The 19,228-nt window shown below is 41.8% G+C and overlaps 1 protein-coding gene and 1 long non-coding RNA gene across 7 annotated transcripts in view; one reads left to right on the top strand and one right to left on the bottom strand.

Moving 5' to 3' along the window:
- LOC140632662 (uncharacterized) overlaps positions 1-7,849 on the bottom strand; it is a 94,572-nt gene extending 86,723 nt beyond the window's left edge. The window contains exon 1 of one of the 2 annotated variants that reach the window (XR_012030258.1): positions 7,647-7,849. This is a non-coding gene — a long non-coding RNA (uncharacterized lncRNA). The remainder of the gene's footprint in view (positions 1-7,646) is intronic. The other variant, XR_012030257.1, reaches the window with a different exon arrangement.
- Positions 1-19,228, top strand: part of SPEF2 (sperm flagellar 2) — a 172,148-nt gene that overhangs the window by 142,041 nt on the left and 10,879 nt on the right. For all 5 annotated transcript variants that reach the window (XM_072824916.1, XM_072824912.1, XM_072824913.1 and 2 more), the window contains 4 exons: positions 38-144; positions 844-1,026; positions 6,939-7,031; positions 13,761-13,940. In XM_072824916.1, the coding sequence (XP_072681017.1) occupies positions 38-144; positions 844-1,026; positions 6,939-7,031; positions 13,761-13,940 (563 nt within the window). The remainder of the gene's footprint in view (positions 1-37; positions 145-843; positions 1,027-6,938; positions 7,032-13,760; positions 13,941-19,228) is intronic.

Genomic DNA, 19,228 nt, shown 5'->3' with positions numbered 1-19,228 from the left:
ATAACATAATTAAAAAATATTTTTCATTATGCTCTAGGCATAATAGGACATAAAGCATTTACTGACATTCTGCTGGATCTGGTAACCCTGAACCTTGGAACAAACAACTTACCTAGTAGTTGGATGCACCTCACGCAACCAGAAGTAAGCTTCCATTTTGTTTGGGTTTCAAAACTCAGAATTCTTATTTGAATTAAGACAATAGTTTTAAATCATCAGTACTTGCAGTATCTGACATTTTAGGAGGCAATCAATAAAATTTGAATGAAGAGCAAACAAACTTGAATGTAAGATGCACTATGCATGTGCCCAGTATTGAATGAATGAATGATGCCACCGACAGTCAATGAAACATCATGGAGCCCAGGAGGCTCAGTCTGTGAGCTTGTATATGTTACTAACAGAGGGAATGATCCTGACTAGTAACAGTAGATGATTCTGGCATTCTTGCTTTTCAGTGTAATCTGTTCCTTAAGAATGTACCAGAAAACAAAATGGTTATAGTTTTCCTTACAGGCTGTGGAGCCCTTGCACAGTCACATCTAGAATCTTTATCTTCCCTCTTGAAAAGGTACAGAGTCACTGGAGTCACATGTGTAAATTCATTGTATAACAGTAAGCAAAAACCCAAATGTCAAGGAAGCAAAAAAGTAAAAGTACCTAAGTATCTGATGTGGATTGATTAGTAGAACCGGAGGAAATAAGCCTGAGAACTGACTCAATCTATTCACCCATATAAACTCCTCCTTCCTTCATCTGAATGTCCCATAAAAAACATGAACTGATAGAGTTTCAAGGTAGAGTCATACAAATATTCCAATGGCATTTCCTGTTTTCTTCTAGTTGCAGGAGTTAACATCTTTAGTAATAGTAAATTCGGAGTTTGTGGACTGGCGGAAATTCCTATTAGTAATCTCGATGCCTTGGCCCATCCCCATGGAGGAAGAGCTCCTCGAAACCCTGCAGAGGTTCAAGGCGGTGGATGAAGAGCAGTTGGGCACCATCACTTTTGAGCAGTATATGCAGGTTGCTACCAGGGTCTGGTGGCACTAATAATACTGGAGTACTTTTAGCCTAAGAAACGTATAACCCACTGATATCACATTGCCAGGTCTTGGGCCAGTGTTCTTCCCTTTGGCTGTCCATGTCTGGGCACCCAGAGGCAGTGCAGCCACTGTCCAAGTGCCAGATGGAAGTCTAGCTTCCACCTCCAGGGGAAAGGATCTGGAAAAAGTCAGAGCTGCTAGGAGAACTAAGAGTTCTGAAAGAAGTCACATCAGCTTCATTGTCCTTTTCCTAGCTCCTACACAATGGTTCTAAACCATGGCCAAAAATTAGAATCGCCTTCAGAGCTTTTAATACATCTAGTGTCCAATACCCAATACTCTGGGAGTAGTAACAGTAGTACTACCCAGGGAAATGAACACAGGGAGAGGGGAAGGTTTGTTTTTTGTTTTTGTTTTTTTTTTGGTTTTTTGTTTTTTTTTTTCTCCATTTGGTCATGATCATGGTGAATGATGAGATAGTTTTTGACAAGTTAAGTTTGAAATGTCTGAGAGAAGTGCAGACAGAAACGTCCAATCTGATATAGCAGATGCAGAACAGATTGCAAGTCACTATCATGTAGGCAGTCGTTAAATTTAGGAAGGGACAAGATACCCAAAGGAAGTGTCGAAAGTGATGAATAACTCAGTAGCATGAAACCTGGCCACTGGACTGGGTAGGAAGGATATATAACAGGTGACCTTTTCCAGAGCAATGTTGGTAGGGTACAGAATCCAGATTGCATAGGATTGATTACATGAATAGATCTCTAGGAAGTGAAGATAAAAGTCAATTCAGTTTTTAGAAGTTTGGGTAGGGAAGGAGAATGAAACCCCATAACTAAGGGGGACTGAATTACTTAATTTTGTGTCTACTAATTGAAATCATCTTATTGCTCATCATTTCACATTGCTGGTAAACACAAAAGATGGAAGCAATTATAAGGTTCTAATTTTGAAATAGGGTAATACTCTTTAAGTGCCTGTGTCTCATGTGTATTTCAATATTGAAAGAGCACGTCCCTTCCTGCTTCTCTTTTTGTCCTTAATGGATGGTATGCTTATAGACAGCCCCGATGTTCCCATGCTTGTGCTGTTCAGCCAGAGGAAATAACACTTGAATAGAAGAAGGTTCCTTCAAGGCTGGTCAAAGCAGGTGCTTGGCTGATTGGGCTTTGATATATTTGCTTCCCTAGTAGAACGATTTATGGATACTATCGCTGATCTTGACTTAAAACTTGTGAAAACGATTTTGTCTAAAAACAAAAACAGAGCAAAACTCACTCTGGTTTCATCACTGAAAGATTTTAAAAGTGAGCACTTGCGAAATTACCAACCTTCACTACAGTATGTGCCAATTACTCCAGGCTATCAATTTAAACATCCTTTTGTACAAAACATGAGACAAACAAAGGATGTTGGCAATTTTTACCAAAATGCTGAGCCAAAACCAGAAAGCTCCTTTACCAAAAGTGTAAATTTCTTAGAGAAAGTTGGTCACTGCATTTAAAAGAAACACAGAAGTACTTATTTGAACACCTCCTGTGTTTGGGGAGCAGTAGATTTCCGATTTCTGAACTCAGCACTCTTCCCCACCCACCCAATTCCTCGTCCACAGGAGCCCCAGGAGAAGGAGGCCATTTGGAAAGGCTCAGTTGGTCATCCCACATGACTTTCACAGATTTCCAACACTTGCCAGCTCACACACACACGCCAGAAACAAAACCAAAAAAAAAAAAAAGAAAAGAAAGAAAGAAAGAAAAAGAAAGAAAGAAAGAAAGAAAGAAGAAAGAAAGAAAGAGAAAGAAAGAAAGAAAGAGAAAGAAAGAAAGAAAGAAAGAAAAGAAAGAAAGAAAGAAAGAAAGAAAGAAAGAAAGAAAGAAAGAAAGAAAGAAAGAGAAAGAAAGAAAGAAAAAGTTATATGGGAAAAGTCAAAACCATTTTTAGAGCAAAATGTTATGAGATTTGTTAAAAATGCTATATTAGAACAGGAAGAGAGCATAGCACGCATCGCTGAAATGGAGTTCTCTGGGAGAGAAGGCCTCTTTGCACTGCTTTTTATTTTATCTTTTTTCTTTTCTTTTGACTAATTGCAAGGTCACAACAGTCACTTAAGAGCGTGCTGATTGCCCCAGCTTCTAAACTGGAATGAGAGAGTTGGTGAAGTCGACAGGGCTGTGTACCTGGGCCTGTTTGCCCTCTACCCCTAGTCCCCCTGCTGCTGTCACATGCTTGCCTCCACGGTGTGAGGAGGCTGAGCCACTCCATGTAGGATTCTTTGATATTAAACTCTCAGCTCACCTTCTGTCTGTGAGAATGCATGTGATTACAGGCTTAATGAGTCAGCCCAGGACCCTGTAAGTCTACTTTAACATATAAAAATTCCTTTGGAAACTCCCTTTATCTCTACTCCCCAAGATACAGTGTTGGCAATCACCCCCAAGTACATGACCAACCATAAACATCTGAAGGGTTTCATGATCAAGTTTTTACTAAACAGTAAGAAACGACCTTTCCCAGCAATAGCTAGCCCCCTCAGGATCCTGGAAGCCTTGTTTCCAAAATACCTGGGAGGCTTACCCTATCCCTAACTCCTTCCCAACTTGAAGTGTATGATGGGCCACTTCTCATGACCCCAGTACAGTTCTTTCTGCCCATGGGTTCTGTCCCCATGCTTTAATAAAACCACCCTTTTGCACCAAAGACATCTCAAGAATTCTTTCTTGGCCGTCAGGTTCAAACCCTAATATTTTTCCTATAGCAGACCATGTTTTAGCAAGAGAGCACAAGGGACATTTCCATCTTTTAAGGAAAAATCACTTAATAATTCAGTGAGGCAGGATATGGTTGACACAACCTTGCTTTATTAATTTAAACCCTACTATCCAGGTTTACGTTTAACATTTCATATTGCTAAAATTTTCACGGATGACTTTTTAAAAATCTTAAGTTGTTTTCCAGTCAGGTTATTTTTTTTCCTTTCTAATGTGGCCCTCTTGTGTGAGAAATACACAATGTTCTCATTTATGCAATACCATTTATCCAATGGCTGAGAAATGGTAGGAGGAATTGGGATCCAATCTCTATTTCTTTTTTCCCTTCTAGCTTCTTTTAATATTTCCCCTTTGCTCCCGGTTTTTAGCAATTTGATTATTGTGTTTCTTTGTGTGGTTTTCTTCATGTTTCTTCTGCTTGGTTCACTGAGCTCTTGACTCTCCATGGGTTTTGCCATTCTGGTCAGATTGGAAACTTTTCAGGATTTTTTTTTTCCTAAATACTTTTTCTGCACACCCACCCCTTCTCAAAATCCAGTCATGTCCTTACTGTCCCACGGGTCACTGATGTTTGGTTCTTTTTTTTTTTTTTTTTTGTCTTTTTTTCTCTTTGCTTTACTTTGTATTTATTTCTATTCCTAGGTCTTCGAGTTCACTGATCATTTCCTCTGCAAAGCTGAATCTGTTATGAATACCATGCAGTGTATTTTTCATTTCAGATATTGATTTTTTTTTGTCTCTAGTAGTTCAAGTTGTTTCTATTTTATATCTTTCATTTCTCTCTTCATGTGCATGTTTTTTTCTTTATCTCCATGAACAAATGAAATATATTTAGAACAGCTGAAGGAATATTCTGTATTCATTCTATCACCTGTGTCATTTTTGTGTTTGTTGTTATTGATTGGTGTTTCTTCTATGGGTGTGTAATATGGCTTTTTTTTTTTTTTTTTTTTGTATACTTAGTAACTTTATATTGGATGCCAGACGTTGTGATTCCTATATTGGTGGGTGCTACTTGGAATCACTTTTATCCTTTCAAGGTTACAATAATATTTGTAAGGCTGGGTCCAGTGTGGCCTTTAGGTGAGGGCTAATCAGTTCCCACTGCTAAAGTAATTATCTCCTGGGGGCTCTCTCCAATGCTTATGTTTGAGGAGATCATTCCACTCTGCCTGGTGGTGACATGGACTCTTCCTCCCAGCCCCATGTGAGGCTCAGGAATTGTTCAGCTTACTCCTTTCTTGTGGTTCTCTCTCCAGCTTATGGTATCTTCCACAAACACACATCACCAGATTGGCGAGTAAAGACTTACGGAAATCCATCTGTGAATCTCTGGGCTTGCTCTCCCTCTCAGTATATCACTAGTATTCTGTCCTGAAAATTCTAGCCATCTTGTCCTCCCTCAACAGCAAAATCTATCTTCTCAACTCAGAGAGATCACCAGGCTCTATTTGGATGTCTCTCCTGGCACTACAGCCTGGGAACTCCCTCCAGGCTAAAACACTGAAAGGACTCCTTGGTTACTTTCTTTAGTTCAAGAATTACTCTCTTATGTTGCCTATTGTCTAATGTCAGAAAAAATTTCAGATATCTTGTTCATTTTTCTTGTTGTTTAAAGCAGGAGAGTAATTCTGAACTTTGGTGCTCCATCATACTCCTTACCTATGTTCCTCATCTCTCTATCCTCCCATTGAGTAGTACTTACCTTCCATGGATTAGCTATTGGGCAAGGGTCTCTTCAGTGCAAAAGCATATTCAAAGCTCGAGCCCATACTGGATCTTAAGTTTCTTCTGAGTCTTCTCTCTCACAGGGTTCCATGTGGCCAACATCTCCTTTGTTCCAAATGAAAGAACCTCCAGTTCTCATTTGGGAGCTTCATCTCCTTACAAGTTACCTAAAGCCATTCCAGCCTTCTCTCAAAGCACAGGTGATACTTAGAAGGAAAGAAAGCATAGAACATAGGCCAGAGTCAGGTTAGGCAAGCTAGGGGCTCTTGGCAACAGTGCTGAGAGTATGTTATCACACTGGAAGATGGTAAGAGAGCTAAACCTGGGAACAAAATGCATATGTATATGAAGTGCTTACCATGTACAAAAATTAAGGTTGGCATGATGTATTCTTTAAACCCAAGGAATTTATACCTGATACTCAATAGTAAACATGAGTGGCACCACAATGGACTAAAAGTCCATTGTGTGGTGTAGACACATCAAACTGGAATTCAGAAGCAAGATCAAGGAAGGCATCTCTAAGGTGATGTGATCAGAATGGAGCCCAGAGAGATGTGCAGGTTTACATGGGTGGACAGGAAGTCACCAGGTAGGAGGGATGATGTGAATGGAAGAGCAAGAACAGGAAATGGTTCCAAGAAGAGAATATGACAAATTAAAGTCTTGAAGAAATTGATATGGTTGCATGGTACAAGCTGAAACAAATAAGAAGGAGACTAGAGATGAAAACAGTTTGGAGCTTACGGGGGTGGCCTGTGACAGGAAAGAGGCTCTTCCCCAAGATGGCAGGAGTAGGGTTAGAGGGAAGGAAGAGAAGGGAGATTCATTGCCATATAGAAATCGAAGGTTTCGATAATTGGTATCACATATGGGTTGAGAAAGAGGGATGTCATTAAAAAGCAGGCCATTGAGCTTTTGAGTCAGTCATTCACTCACAAAGATTTTTCTGGCACCACGCTAGGCTCTGAGAATAGATAGTCACATGAACAGGACATGTGGAATGTGAGCTAGTGTTATGAGTGAAGACCCCTCCAGAATGTTGCCATGCAGGCAAAATCAGGGCAGTGACCTCCAAACTTCATCACATGCTCTGACAGCTAAGATATAGCTAATATCCCCAATATGTGGATTTTAATTTATAAATTATGCATGTGTACTACTGCACGAATACATTATTTATATTATCAAATATTTAAGAATAAAAATTATATAAGAGTGATATCAAAAATATGTATAAATGGAAGTTCTAGTATTTTCTCCTGTTTCCCTTGGTTTTTGACCCCATATTTTGGAGACCACTACTCTTAGAGTGTTGAACAAGATGGGTTCAATCCCTGTGGCTTTTAGAGGAATGCTACTTTAATAATTTTCATTTTTATTTTTTGTATAGGCTGGTCTGTGGTTTACAGGAGATGAATATATAAAAATTCCAGAAAATCCTCTTGAACCTCTGCCGTTCAATAGGCAGGAGCATCTTATAGAGGTAATTGCTGAGATCCTTTAAAAAATTCACTACTATAACACTGGTAATTTCTGTCTTTTCTTCCACTCATGTAATTTGTTTTGGATTCCATCACCCCCGCCCCCAGATCCTTTGTTGTATCCCTAGAATGTAGACTTTAATGTTCATAAGGCAGCACAGAAAAATTTGGAGGGAGGAGGGAGGGACCAAAATCTTAAACAGAGTCCCATTGTTAACTCTCTGTATGATCTTGAACAATTTTCATAATCCCTTGGGTTTCACTTTTCTCATCTGTCAAAGTAAGCTGTTACTTGACATATTTGCCCTGAGTGTCCTTCCAATTCTAAAAGCTTAGGATAAGAACTGTTATTTTACCAACACAGCAATCCCCCCTTGGGTATGATACATCCCAAGACCCCAGTCGTATACCTGAAATTGTGAATAGTACCAAACCCTATATATACTGCTTTTATAAGTTAAACTTATAAATTAGGCACAGTGAGAGACGAGCAGTAATAGTTAATATTAAAATAAAACAACTGTAAAAATAATTCTGCAATGAAAGTCATGTGACTATGGTCTCTCTCTCTCTCCCTTTCTCTCTCTCTCAAAAAAATATTTTTGTGCTGTACTCACCCTCTTCCTGTGATGATGTAAGATGACAAAATGCCCATGTGATGAGATGAATTGAGATGAATGACATAGGTGTTGTGAGGTAGTGTTAGGCCACTAGTGACCCTCCGATGATTTGTGAAGAGGAGGATCATCTGCTTCCGGACTGAGGTGGACCACAGTGGACCGTGGGTAACTGAAACCACAGAAAGCAAAACCACAGATAATGGGGACTACTGTATATGTTTTTGTTTATTCCTCTTTGACTTTCATTGACTTGTACAACATACCAAGGGTTGCATAAGTATTGCCCATGACCCACTGGATTATTATTATCAATATTATTATTACCAATAATGATATTACTAACCTCTATCCCTGAGCCCACAAAAGAAAGCAGGACCTTAATATTGTAAAGTACTCTGGCTTCAGTGAAGTGTTTAAAACATAAAAATATACCTAACACAACCAAATTCAACAGGATATGAGAAAAGTTGAATAAGGATTTAGACAGCTCAGCAAACTAGGTGTATCAACGGTCCAATTTCCAGCCAGCCATTAGTTTAAAACTGCAATAGGAGATTGTACGTGACTCCAGTTACGGCCTTAAAGTGAACACTTTCCTTCAATTGGATGCATAGTTTCCGAGCACCTCTCCCGAGCTAGCAGGAGAGCAGGTAAGAGAAAGAGGTCAAGGCGTCACCAGAGTCCAAGACCTAAGACTGGCAGGTGCAGGAGCAGCTTTTTGTCTTCATTGTGGTGGGAGTTTTCAATGTGAAACTGGAAGGTGGAGACCAACCCTGTAAAGCCATCAGGAGGCCAAAATCTGCCAGCAGTAAACAGGTTCTTCTGTGAAGAAATGGGCAGTCTGAATATGATGTCAAGTCAAAGCACTTTCCCTTCCAGTCACAAGTTTTAGAAATGTTGACTGAGGGTAGAGCCCTTTAGTTGCTCACCCAGCAGCTAATGCCAGCAGACTGTGCCCTGAGATGGCACCCTGAGGACTGCAAGGCAGTGAAGCAGGAAAGGGGCCTTTGGGTGCCAAGGGAGGGAGTGGCTGCCACCTATTGGTGCCCAGACTGCTGGAGAATGGCTTGGAGGAACAGAACAAAGTTGGCGGTAGAGCCAGGACCATGAAGCCTGAGAAAGCAGTGGGGCAAAGGATGGGATGGCTGGTGTGTGTGTGGGAGTGTGAGTGTGCATCAGTCTGATGTCCGGAGGATGGAAAGGAGTGGCACTTTCCACCCCTCATGACTCAGACACTGGATGCTCAGGATTACATAAGCCTCAGTGCTCTTTTTTTTTTTTTTTTTTTTTTTTTTTTAGTCTCAGTGCTCTTAAACTGGGATTAAAAGCACAGATTCCAATGCTTGTATGCTTCAAAGTCTTGATGAAGTTACCTAACCCCTCTGTGTCTTAGTTTACTTTTATCCGTCTCCAGCAGGGTTGTTGTGCAGAGTGAGTGATTGGCACAGAGTAAGCCCTGGGTACGTGTTAGCCAAGCAGAAACCAGCCACGCTAACTGTACTTGGTTGAAGAATGGTTCATGGGTACCATGCTAAAGAAAGGGGTGCAAAGAAAAAAGATAAAACAACAAACCGGGATCCCCGGGTGGCGCAGCGGTTTGGCACCTGCCTTTGTCCCAGGGCGCGATCCTGGAGACCCGGGATCGAATCCCACGTCGGGCTCCGGGTACATGGAGCCTGCTTCTCCCTCTGCCTGTGTCTCTGCCTCTCTCTCTCTGTGTGACTATCATAAATAAATAAAAATTAAAACAACAACAACAACAAACCAACTTTACCCCTTTGGCTGTAATTAGAATAGGAAAGACCAAATGGGGGTGGAGATGGAATGCCCCATGAAGAGGGAATTCTGAGGGTCAGGAGCCCTGAGCTCTGTCCCCAGGTCTGTCACACTGTAGGATGCTGATCAGGTCACTTCCCTCTGAGGGACTCTTTACCCTCTTAAGGAGAAGCCCTGGACTACAGGCTCAGGTCCCACCCAGAGCCCCTGCTTTGTCATTTGTGCTCTCTCTGACCCAGGGCCCACCTCTGAGCCACACTGGCAGGGGCTCCTGGACATAAGCCATTAGCACAGACCAGGGGCTTGGATGACCCCAGAGTCCCAGGCACTGGATGAAAGGCCCCGTTGCCTCCAAGAAAGGAACTCTGAGACATGTCTGTGTCGCAATCACAGTGATGTCCCCTGACAGTAACGGCATACTTCATTATGACTGACCGGGTTCCACAGGTCATGTCCTGGCATCCCACACACTCAATACCAAGAGCAACTACTCCAGTATTTAAAAATCCTTAGCGATTGCCATATAAATTGACAAGGCAATTTGATTTTGCCATATTCAAATTCACAAGTGTTGTCTTAATCTCTCCACAGCTTCCTTTCCTGTGAAATCCTTCTATTACTTTGGACTGGTAATATTTGTTGAAGCCAGGTTTCAAACACTAGTTGTTTGTTAACAGATCCTAAGTGCCTATTTCTGCCTCAGGCCTCCCTTGCAAACCTCCTTCATGCAATTGCCCATTTGACATCTCCACTTGAATATTCTAGTAGATATTTCAAACTCTGTGTCCAAAGCTAGCTACCTGGACTCCCATCCCCTCCACCCCACCCCTCCGATCTTCACTCAGAGCCCTGTCCCTCTTAGTCACTGGCAACTCGGACCTTCCAGTTGCCAACGTCCTACTACACATCCCCAAATCTTCTTTTTCAAAGCCCACATTCGATTCCTCAGGAAATCCTGGTGGTTCTATCCTCAAAATATACTGAGGACCAAACTGCTTCTTCTAGCCCCATGGCCATCACTGGAACAAGCCACAGGCATCCTCCCCTGGAAGACTGCAACAGCCACATGATGGGTCTCCCTGCGTCTCCTTGTCTTGGTTCAGATCGTAGCAGCCTCCACTCATATCCTCCCATGGCTCTGCATTTTACTCAGAGGAAAAGCCCAAATCCTTAAATAGCTAACCTGGCCTTGACCCTGTTCCTCCCTCCCCTCATCGCCTGCTGTGCCCTGGCGCACTCTGCTGCAGCTACCCTGGCCTTCTTACGGAGCAACCCTGTGAGGCATGCCCCTGCCTTAGGTCATTGACTTAGCAATTCCCTCTGCTTGTAAGGCTCCCACCCCGGATATACTCCCTGTCTAACACCCTCCAATCTTCAAATTTTACCTTCTCAGCTGTGCAATCTGCCCCACTCTTCACTCCTAACCTCTTTTCATGACCTGCCTTTTGCATGTGTTTCCATAATCACTACCTAGTTTACCTAACTTATTTTATGTATTCTTCATTGTCTGTCTTCCCCTTCTAGAAGACAGAGATTGAGAGCAGGCATCTTTATCTCTTTCTTAGTGAATGTATTCTCAGAGCTAGGTATGGACTATACCTAGCTCATCATATTTGTTCAATAAGTCCTTGCCAATACCCATTCATTAGCTCACAGTTTCTGTGAATCAGAAGTCCAGACATGGCTTAGATGAGTCCTCTGCTTGGGGGTCTCAGAAGGCTGATATCAAGGCATCAGCTGCAATTGTAATCTCATCCAAGGCCAATTCCAAGATTGGTTCTGAGACTGCCTTTCAAGATGGATTATTGGCAGGATTCAGATCCATGTAGTTGTAGGATTGAGAATTTCAGCCATAAGAGGCTGCCTGTTGTTCCCTGCCACATGGCCCTCTCCACAACTGGACAGTTTGAGTCTCCATGGCCAGAAGAAAAGCATCTCTCTGGCTTTAAATCTCTCCCTTAAGGCCTCACCTGATTAGGTCAGGCCCAACAGTAGACTTCATTTTGATTAGATCAAAATCATCTGATTAAGGACCTTAATTACATCTGCAAAAATCTCTTTATCTTTGTTATGTAAGGTGACTTACTAAATGGGAATGATTTTCTTTTTTTTTTTTAAAGATTTTATTTATTTATTTGCGAGAGAGAGAGAGGGAGCACAAGCAGGGAGAGCAGCAGAGGGAGAGGGAGAAGCAGGCTTCCTGCTGAGCAGGGAGCCCAAGGTGAGGCTTGATCCTAGGACCCTGGGATCATGACCTGAACCAAAGGCAGATGCTTAACCAACTGAGCCACCCAGATGCTCTGGGAATGATTTCCCATCACAGCCACAAGCCCTATGCACACACAAGGAGAGGAGATGATACAAGATATATATGCCAGAGAGTGGGAACCTTTGAAAGTTTCTTAGAATTCTACCTACTATGATATTTTAAATGATCTTAGGAATACAGGGAGCCTTACCTTTTATGAATGTCCTATCCATTGACTTAAAATCAAGGCCATGTAATTACAGAAAGAGCCCAAATATCAGCTTATTTCATTTTGCACATCTTTTTTTCAAGATAGGATATTCAGTTGCTTTGTTAATGAAAATAATGATGCATTGCATCTGCAGAGCATTTATAAGGGCAATTCAGTGGAAATCCTAGCAGACTTCAACAATTCCTGTGGAAGAACTGGAAGATAGGCCCTCAGGGACCCTTTGGTGGTTATCTGTTAGTGTCAGTCCCCCTTCTACTCCTAATCCTGCTGGAAATCCCTGAAGTAACTGAGAGGCAAGAGGGGATGAAGAAAACAGAGTCCTGAAGGAACCCACCAGCTGGATCATGAAAAAAATCAAAGGATGCCTTACCGTTAGAGTGTTTTTAAGCATCTCAGGATAACTCTGCCTGGCTTATAACAGACCTGCAACTCAGTTAACCTTGAAATAAGTGACTAAATGAATGAACTTCCAGATTCCATTGACCTCTAAGACTCCTTCCTGCTTTGTAACATAACAGATTTTATGCAGTTTCCTATCAACGTGAGTTTTATTTAAATTTTTATTGGATTTGTCAAGTATCAGAAACTTATTCTCCCAACCATCTAATTAAATTTGTTCATAGTTGTAAGAACTGTAGGTAATGGAGAATAGCCTAGGCACTTGGTATCTATGGATCTAGGCATTTGGGCACTTGTACCTCAATGTGTAGGCCAGGACCGGTAGTGTTAGAAGCATCTAAGAGCTTACTATATGTGCAGAACATTATATCACTCCAGAACCATCTACTTAATAAAAATCTAAATTTTAGAAGAAGATTCTCCAGGTCATTAAATGTACATGTTTGAGAAGAGCTCATAAGGAAGCCAGTGTCCTCTTCAAGCAGTGCCACGTAGGTGCTTTACTGCTTAGGTGTGACCTGTGAGTCCCAGGGTTTGAGCTGCTTTGCCACAGGGGATATTGGGTTGCCACACACCAACTTTTCTTACCGCCAGATGCACAGCACACTACATTATAGAGCTGACTTCCAGCTCAGTCATTTAGAGTGAGAGAGAAATTACCAAAAAACACTGGTATTCAGTGGTTAGCACACTCCTCCAGAGCGAATCCACGGTGGAAAAAGTCACGTTATTACCAACAGGTTGAGTATGGAGTTCAGAGCACTGTTGGCCAGTTGAAAGATTTTTTTTTTTTTTTTTTTTTTTTTTTTACGATTGTATTTATGTATTTGAAAAAGAGAGAGAGAGCGCAGCACAAGCAGGGGGAGAAGCAGACTCTGGGCTGAGCAGGGAGTCAGACCCAGGGCTCAATCCCAGGACCCTGGGATCATGACCTGAGCTGAAGGCATATGCTTAACCAACTCAGCCACCCAGGCACCTTGGTTGAAAGATTTTAATGGCTAAAGTCCCAGGGGCTCTCCATACAGGAACAGAGTGGAAGCTTTATATTTAGGAGTCAAGACTCAATTTGTCAGAGTGGTGATTAGGATAGACAGATAGGTTCTTGCTCTGTAGCTCCCTTTTCCTGCTTAAAATATAGTCCCCACCACCTTTATTAGCACATTCTTTCCTAAGTTTGTATCAACAAGTTTGTTGATACAAAGCATATAGCATATAATATAATTATATATGCTAGCATATAATTTCTTTAACATTAGAATTGTGAGCCTTACTTATTCTGTTTTTTAACTTAGCATACTCTTCAGTTAATACCATTCATTATGTATTACGTTTACTGATTCAATCCTCAGAAAGTGGTCTTTCCAAAGCTCTTGGAAGGATCCGTCATTGCCTGTCCATCCAGTGACTACTCATTTTAAGCCTTTTATCTTTGATTGAAATTCTTTTTGTGTGGCAGTTTTTCTTTAGGCTATTTGCTGACCATGAGAAGGATCCACCTCAACTTGACTACACACAGATGCTGCTCTATTTTGCTTGCCATCCAGATGCTATGGAAGGGGTCTACAGGGCCCTCAGTGTGGCCATAGGAACTCATGTCTTCCAACCAGTCGAAACTATTGCTATTATTGGAGAAAAGGTAATCATGTTCCAGAAATGGACTAGCATTGGGGTTTGGAGGGGGATGCCAGAGGATCCTAAACTTATAACAACAGAGGCTTGGTTTTTTCATCTTTGTATTTTTCTGGGTGCCTAACACAGCACTTTACACAAAGTAGGTCTTCATAAAGCTTTACTCAATTGGATTAAGAACTAGAGACTCACTATCCAAAAATATACCTTTGTAGTAAAATCAAAATTTGCTCAAAGTTTCTTGATGGAATCCAGGTTTGTTCTGTAAAAGACAGCCTTTAGTTTACGTAAAGTGCTGATCCTTATAAATGAAAAAGAAGTGGGTATCAATCCACTCTGTCATACTATGTGGAAATTCTACGTGAAACAAGTTCAGGCCTCAAACATCCACATATATGTTCACCTGATAGTATTTCAGGCCAAAACCCAGCCACCTGAAATCCACAGGTACCTTGTATCTCCTGCATCCAAGGACGAAGAAGCTTAATAGCTAATAAAACCTCACATTCTCCTTTAGATTTCTACGGGTTGGCATTCCCTAGCTTTTTTGGTTGGAAAAGCCTCAGAACAGGGTGCTAACTAATGTACTTATTAGGTGCCAATTTTGACTTTTTAGTATTCCCTTGACCCTTTGGGGACAGAGTTGTGGTCCTTGTAATGAAACGCTTTTTCCCTGTCCATCTTTTATGGACACAGAAGAGAAAGAGATACTGCCTAGTAAAAACTCTCCAGATGTCCCAGCCACACTTATTTGCCTTTCATACATGCCTTTCAAAATACAGTATGCTGGGTTGCCTTAAAAAAAAAAAAAAAAAAAAGTTGGCGAAGTTTCTGTGACAGCTCTCACATCTGGGAAGAAATAAACTCTTAGATGCAACCCTGAATTTTGACCCTGAGCAAATGGACAAGAGTTGCCCTTCCCCTTCCACCATGGCCAGAGTGAGGCTGGACTGGTACCTAGGAAGCTGACCACTCAGGACTCTTTAGCCCGACGTGCTGTAGATGCTACTTCAACTTTTACACAGTGACAGAAAGTATAGCAAGGACTGTTGGTTTCACTCAAGAATTCTGTCTTCTTAGACAGCAGAAGGCCAGTTTCAGTTTTCCCAAGTAAATAAGGAGTTGGATGTGAACTGCCTTTACTGGGACTGCATTTCCCACTTCCCCAGGGATGTTCTTGTCTCCCCTTATAGGCTGGGCCTGCCTCAGGCAACCCTGGCATGGATTGTGGCCTGCCAGGAGGTCTCAGTCAAATGTCTGTCATGCAGGAGAGCTTCCCTGACCTCAGATGATGTCAGGCACCCCCTTCCATATGTTTCCAGAGCATTCTGTGCTTCTTACACAGTACTCTTCACACTAACTACTTCTTCAGGTCAGCTTCTTTTCTAGACTTTAAGCACCCTAGGGGCAGAGGGGCCATCTATCTTGTTCTGAACCTGCCACAACCCTGAACCCGAATTACTGATACAGAGTTCAGCAAAAATTTCATTGAGTGGATCAGTTAATTAATTAATTAATTTTGTAAATCATGCCCTCTGCATAGCCCTGTGATCTGCAAGGGACACAGAAGAAGCCAAATTTTCACCCCTCAAGGGACTCTAATTGCCCCCATCCATGCAAAAAAGAATGGGAGAAAAATGTCCCAAACATGGAAGAAACACAGTATAAAGGACAGATTAACACAAGGTCTTAATGATCAGAAGCAGTGTCTACACCTTCTTCTTTCCCACTTCCCTATCTTTGTTGTTGCTATTGCTCCCACTTGGAGTACCTTCATCTCATCCTGAAGGGTCCAAGGCCTTCCTGGTATCCCAGGCCTTTTTCGACTACCAGATGACTGACAAAGCTCCCCCTTGACACTCAAGAGCAACACTGAGCATTCTCAACGAGGGCCCCTTATATTCAGATCTTCCCTGAGAGGGCTGAGTACTACTGCATACATACATGCATTTATTCAACAAATATTTATCCAGCTTTTCTGTGTAGTGTAGTATCCCCTTGACCTGGGGATAAAATAAGTAACATATAGACTATGTGATATGGTAATAAATGCTACAGGAAAAGAAAAAGAATATAGGGAAAAATACAGGTGTTGAGGTGGGTTGCAATGCTGGGAAGATGAACAAGGTAATTGCAATCATGTGTAAAGACAGCAGTGGATGCCAAAGCCCTAATTCCAAAGACCAGCCATTGTAGTTGAAGAACAATGAGCTGAAGGAGAGTAAACAGAAAAAAACATGAGGGGGAGAGGGCCCTGAGGGCCACTGTAGGACCTTTGCTTTGACTCTGCCAAGATAGGAAATGAGAAGTTATCGGAACATGGCTATCCGACTTAAAATATATGGAGATCTCTCTGGCCACAGTGTCGAGAGCAGAGTGTAGGGGGAGAAAGGAGGGAAATAAGAAGAGCCAGTAAGTCAGGCAGCAGTCTGTCTGTTGAATCCTACCGCTAAGTTATTTCTACCTTGAATTGGGGACAACATGCTACCCATCTTTATGTTCCAGACAGTAGCTGCCACATAGAAAGTGCTCAACTAATGTTTGTAAACATGATGGGAAAGAAGGGAGGAGGAATGGAATCCTGTCTCCTCAATGTAAAAAGGAAGAGAGCGAACATTCCCAGCAGAAGCAATAGCCGATCCAGGAGACTGCAATGAGCTGGAAAGTCCAGGAAAAAAAGGAAGCATGTGCTAGAACTATTGTCCTAGCAGCAAACAGCTGCCTGGGTGAGTCACAGCCAGGCTAGTTAGCACAGGAAGACTCTGCATCCCCTCTGTCCCCACAGACAGAAGCTAGTGCCCCACCAGGGAAGCAAACCCCTGAAGTGCTTCTCTCCAGAGCTCCTCTAAAGTCCAAGGACACTGCACAATAACTGCTCCTTAACCACTGCACCACAGAGACAACCAGCCGGAGGGGCAGAGGGCAGAGAGCATGCCTGTGAAGGACCACATACAGAGGCTTGTTCTGGCCCTGGGGGAACTTTCTGAGCTTGAGCTTTTGAGATGCAGGATCCTCCCACATCCCTCATTCTTACTCAGCCCCTGTTCTTGCCATCCTGCCTCCAATTATGCTACTCTGTTACTGTGCCCTTTCCTGCTGTGTTCTAGTTTCCTGGGCAACCTCATCCCAGGAAGCCAGAATGAGCCTGCTCAGAAATAACACCTCCAAAGGATCCACATTCACTCCCAAGACATTAAATCAGATCTCTGCTTTTGCTTTCCACATAAACAACTGGAAAGCTCCTCAATAGTTCATTCCTCCTTCACTCCATTTCTGTGACTCATGCTGTTATATTCAGTGTGGCACAGACCTGTTCAAATCCATGGCTGCTTGGGTAATTTAAAAGAAGCTCAAGAGCGAAGCATTCATGAGTATGCACTAGTCCTAGTGAAGCTTTAAGTAAGCTGTCATTTGGAAAAATAGTTCATTCTGGCTTAATGGTACGGGGTTATGGTGTAGGAATTCAGTAAATTGTGAGCTTGAGACTCCCCCATTTTGAAGAAGTTGTTAAAGCATCTTGGCAGAGCATTTGAGGTGCTGGGGTTCGAAACATATAAATTTACATTCCATCTTACTCTTTTGATACTTAGCCCACATTAGTCCCAAGGACTGACCTCTGAGATGTGGAACTGGAATGAGTGAGTGATAGAAATGCATGGCCAGGCACCATTCTGGGGACACATTTTTGGAGAGACTTTGAGCCTCTGAGAGTAACTGAATGGGACATCGTGTTTGCTAGCGCCACAGCCTGTCCTGCTGCTCAGATGATAATGTGACTCACACAGAGTTTTGATGCTGCTAGTAATTGCTCATTCAGGAGTACTGGCTTTTCTTCGAATTGGCATTGCTTGTTTTGTTCATACATCCACATTCAAAATTGTGCTCTTTCAGAGATGTCTAGTGAAGAGAGCCTCCTTCTTGCACTCTCCACAGTCTGGCCAGGAAGCTAATCTGGCTCCTTCGATTCCCATCTCACCTTCCCCTCTCTTCTTGCCCTCTCACTGAACCATTAAATCTACTCTGTCCCAACACTATGGAGAACAAAAAGAGCAAAAATAGCAAAAGTATGCTCTAACATTAATAAGGATTCCTCATTAAAATTTCGAATGTTTAAATCATTACCTTTTGGTAACAATTCATTTGACCCATGATGATTATATTGGGTCTCAGAAAAATTAATCCCTCTTTAATTATGGAAATACTGCAGAGAGACAAGGCTCTTTCTCTGTTTAATTTAGGTATCACTTATCACCTGCTTGTCTAATCTGACTAGTCATTTGCTCACCCGCAGGTTCTATCTTTATCATGTCCATGCAGCATTTATGCTTCAGTCTGGGTAGGAATCCATTTATCCTACACCACTCAGCAAGATGTCTTACATCTTGATTGTGTACATTTCACTACACTAAATATTCTGTTGCCCTGGGAAATCATTGATAAGCAGCCAGTATAATGATCCCCAAGACTCCTAAGTGGACAGAGAAAGGCTAGTTTCACATTTTTGCAATGTAACATTTCAATTTTTTTTTCATTGTGTTTATTTTTATTTTTTATAATAAATTTATTTTTTATTGGTGTTCAATTTGCCAACATACAGCATAACACCCAGTGCTCATCCCATCAAGTGCCCCCCTCAGTGCCCGTCCCCCATTCACCCCACCCCCCGCCCTCCTCCCCTTCCACCACCCCTAGTTCGTTTCCCAGAGTTTGGAGTCTTTATGTTCTGTCTCCCTTTCTGATATTTCCCACACATTTCTTCTCCCTTCCCTTATATTCCCTTTCACTATTATTTATATTTAAAATAGAGAAAAGGTTGAACAGATGGGTGATAGAAGATAGATGATGATAGATAGATAGAGATATTTATACTTAATTCCAAAACCTTCACCTGGCAAAGCATTCTCTCTCTCTCTCTCTCTGTCTCTCTCTTACATTAGTTTAAATTCACAATTTACTGAAGGATATAGAAACACAGAGCTAGGGCAAATGAAACCTGTCTTCATTACACTGCTCATGACCCTTACAAATCTCCTAAAAGGATTGGCAACTATCAGAGGCTTAATTCGCTGCTGTATCATAAAACTTTTTATACATGGGACTTTTATAACTATTTGGAAAGAATGTGCATGATTAATTAACTTGCACCTAATACTTCTACTGAAGTGAATATTTATAGAACTGGAATGCTCCTTTTATTTAAAGCCTAAATTTAGCATTTTTCCTTTTTTGGGAAACAGAATCAGTATTCAGGTGTTTTCTGACATCTGGCCTATCAGAATTCTAAAAACACCCATT

This window comes from Canis lupus, chromosome 4 (genome assembly GCF_048164855.1).
Source record: "Canis lupus baileyi chromosome 4, mCanLup2.hap1, whole genome shotgun sequence".
In the NCBI taxonomy this organism is placed as follows: Eukaryota; Metazoa; Chordata; class Mammalia; order Carnivora; family Canidae; genus Canis; species Canis lupus.
This window is presented reverse-complemented; position numbering and strand designations above follow the sequence as displayed.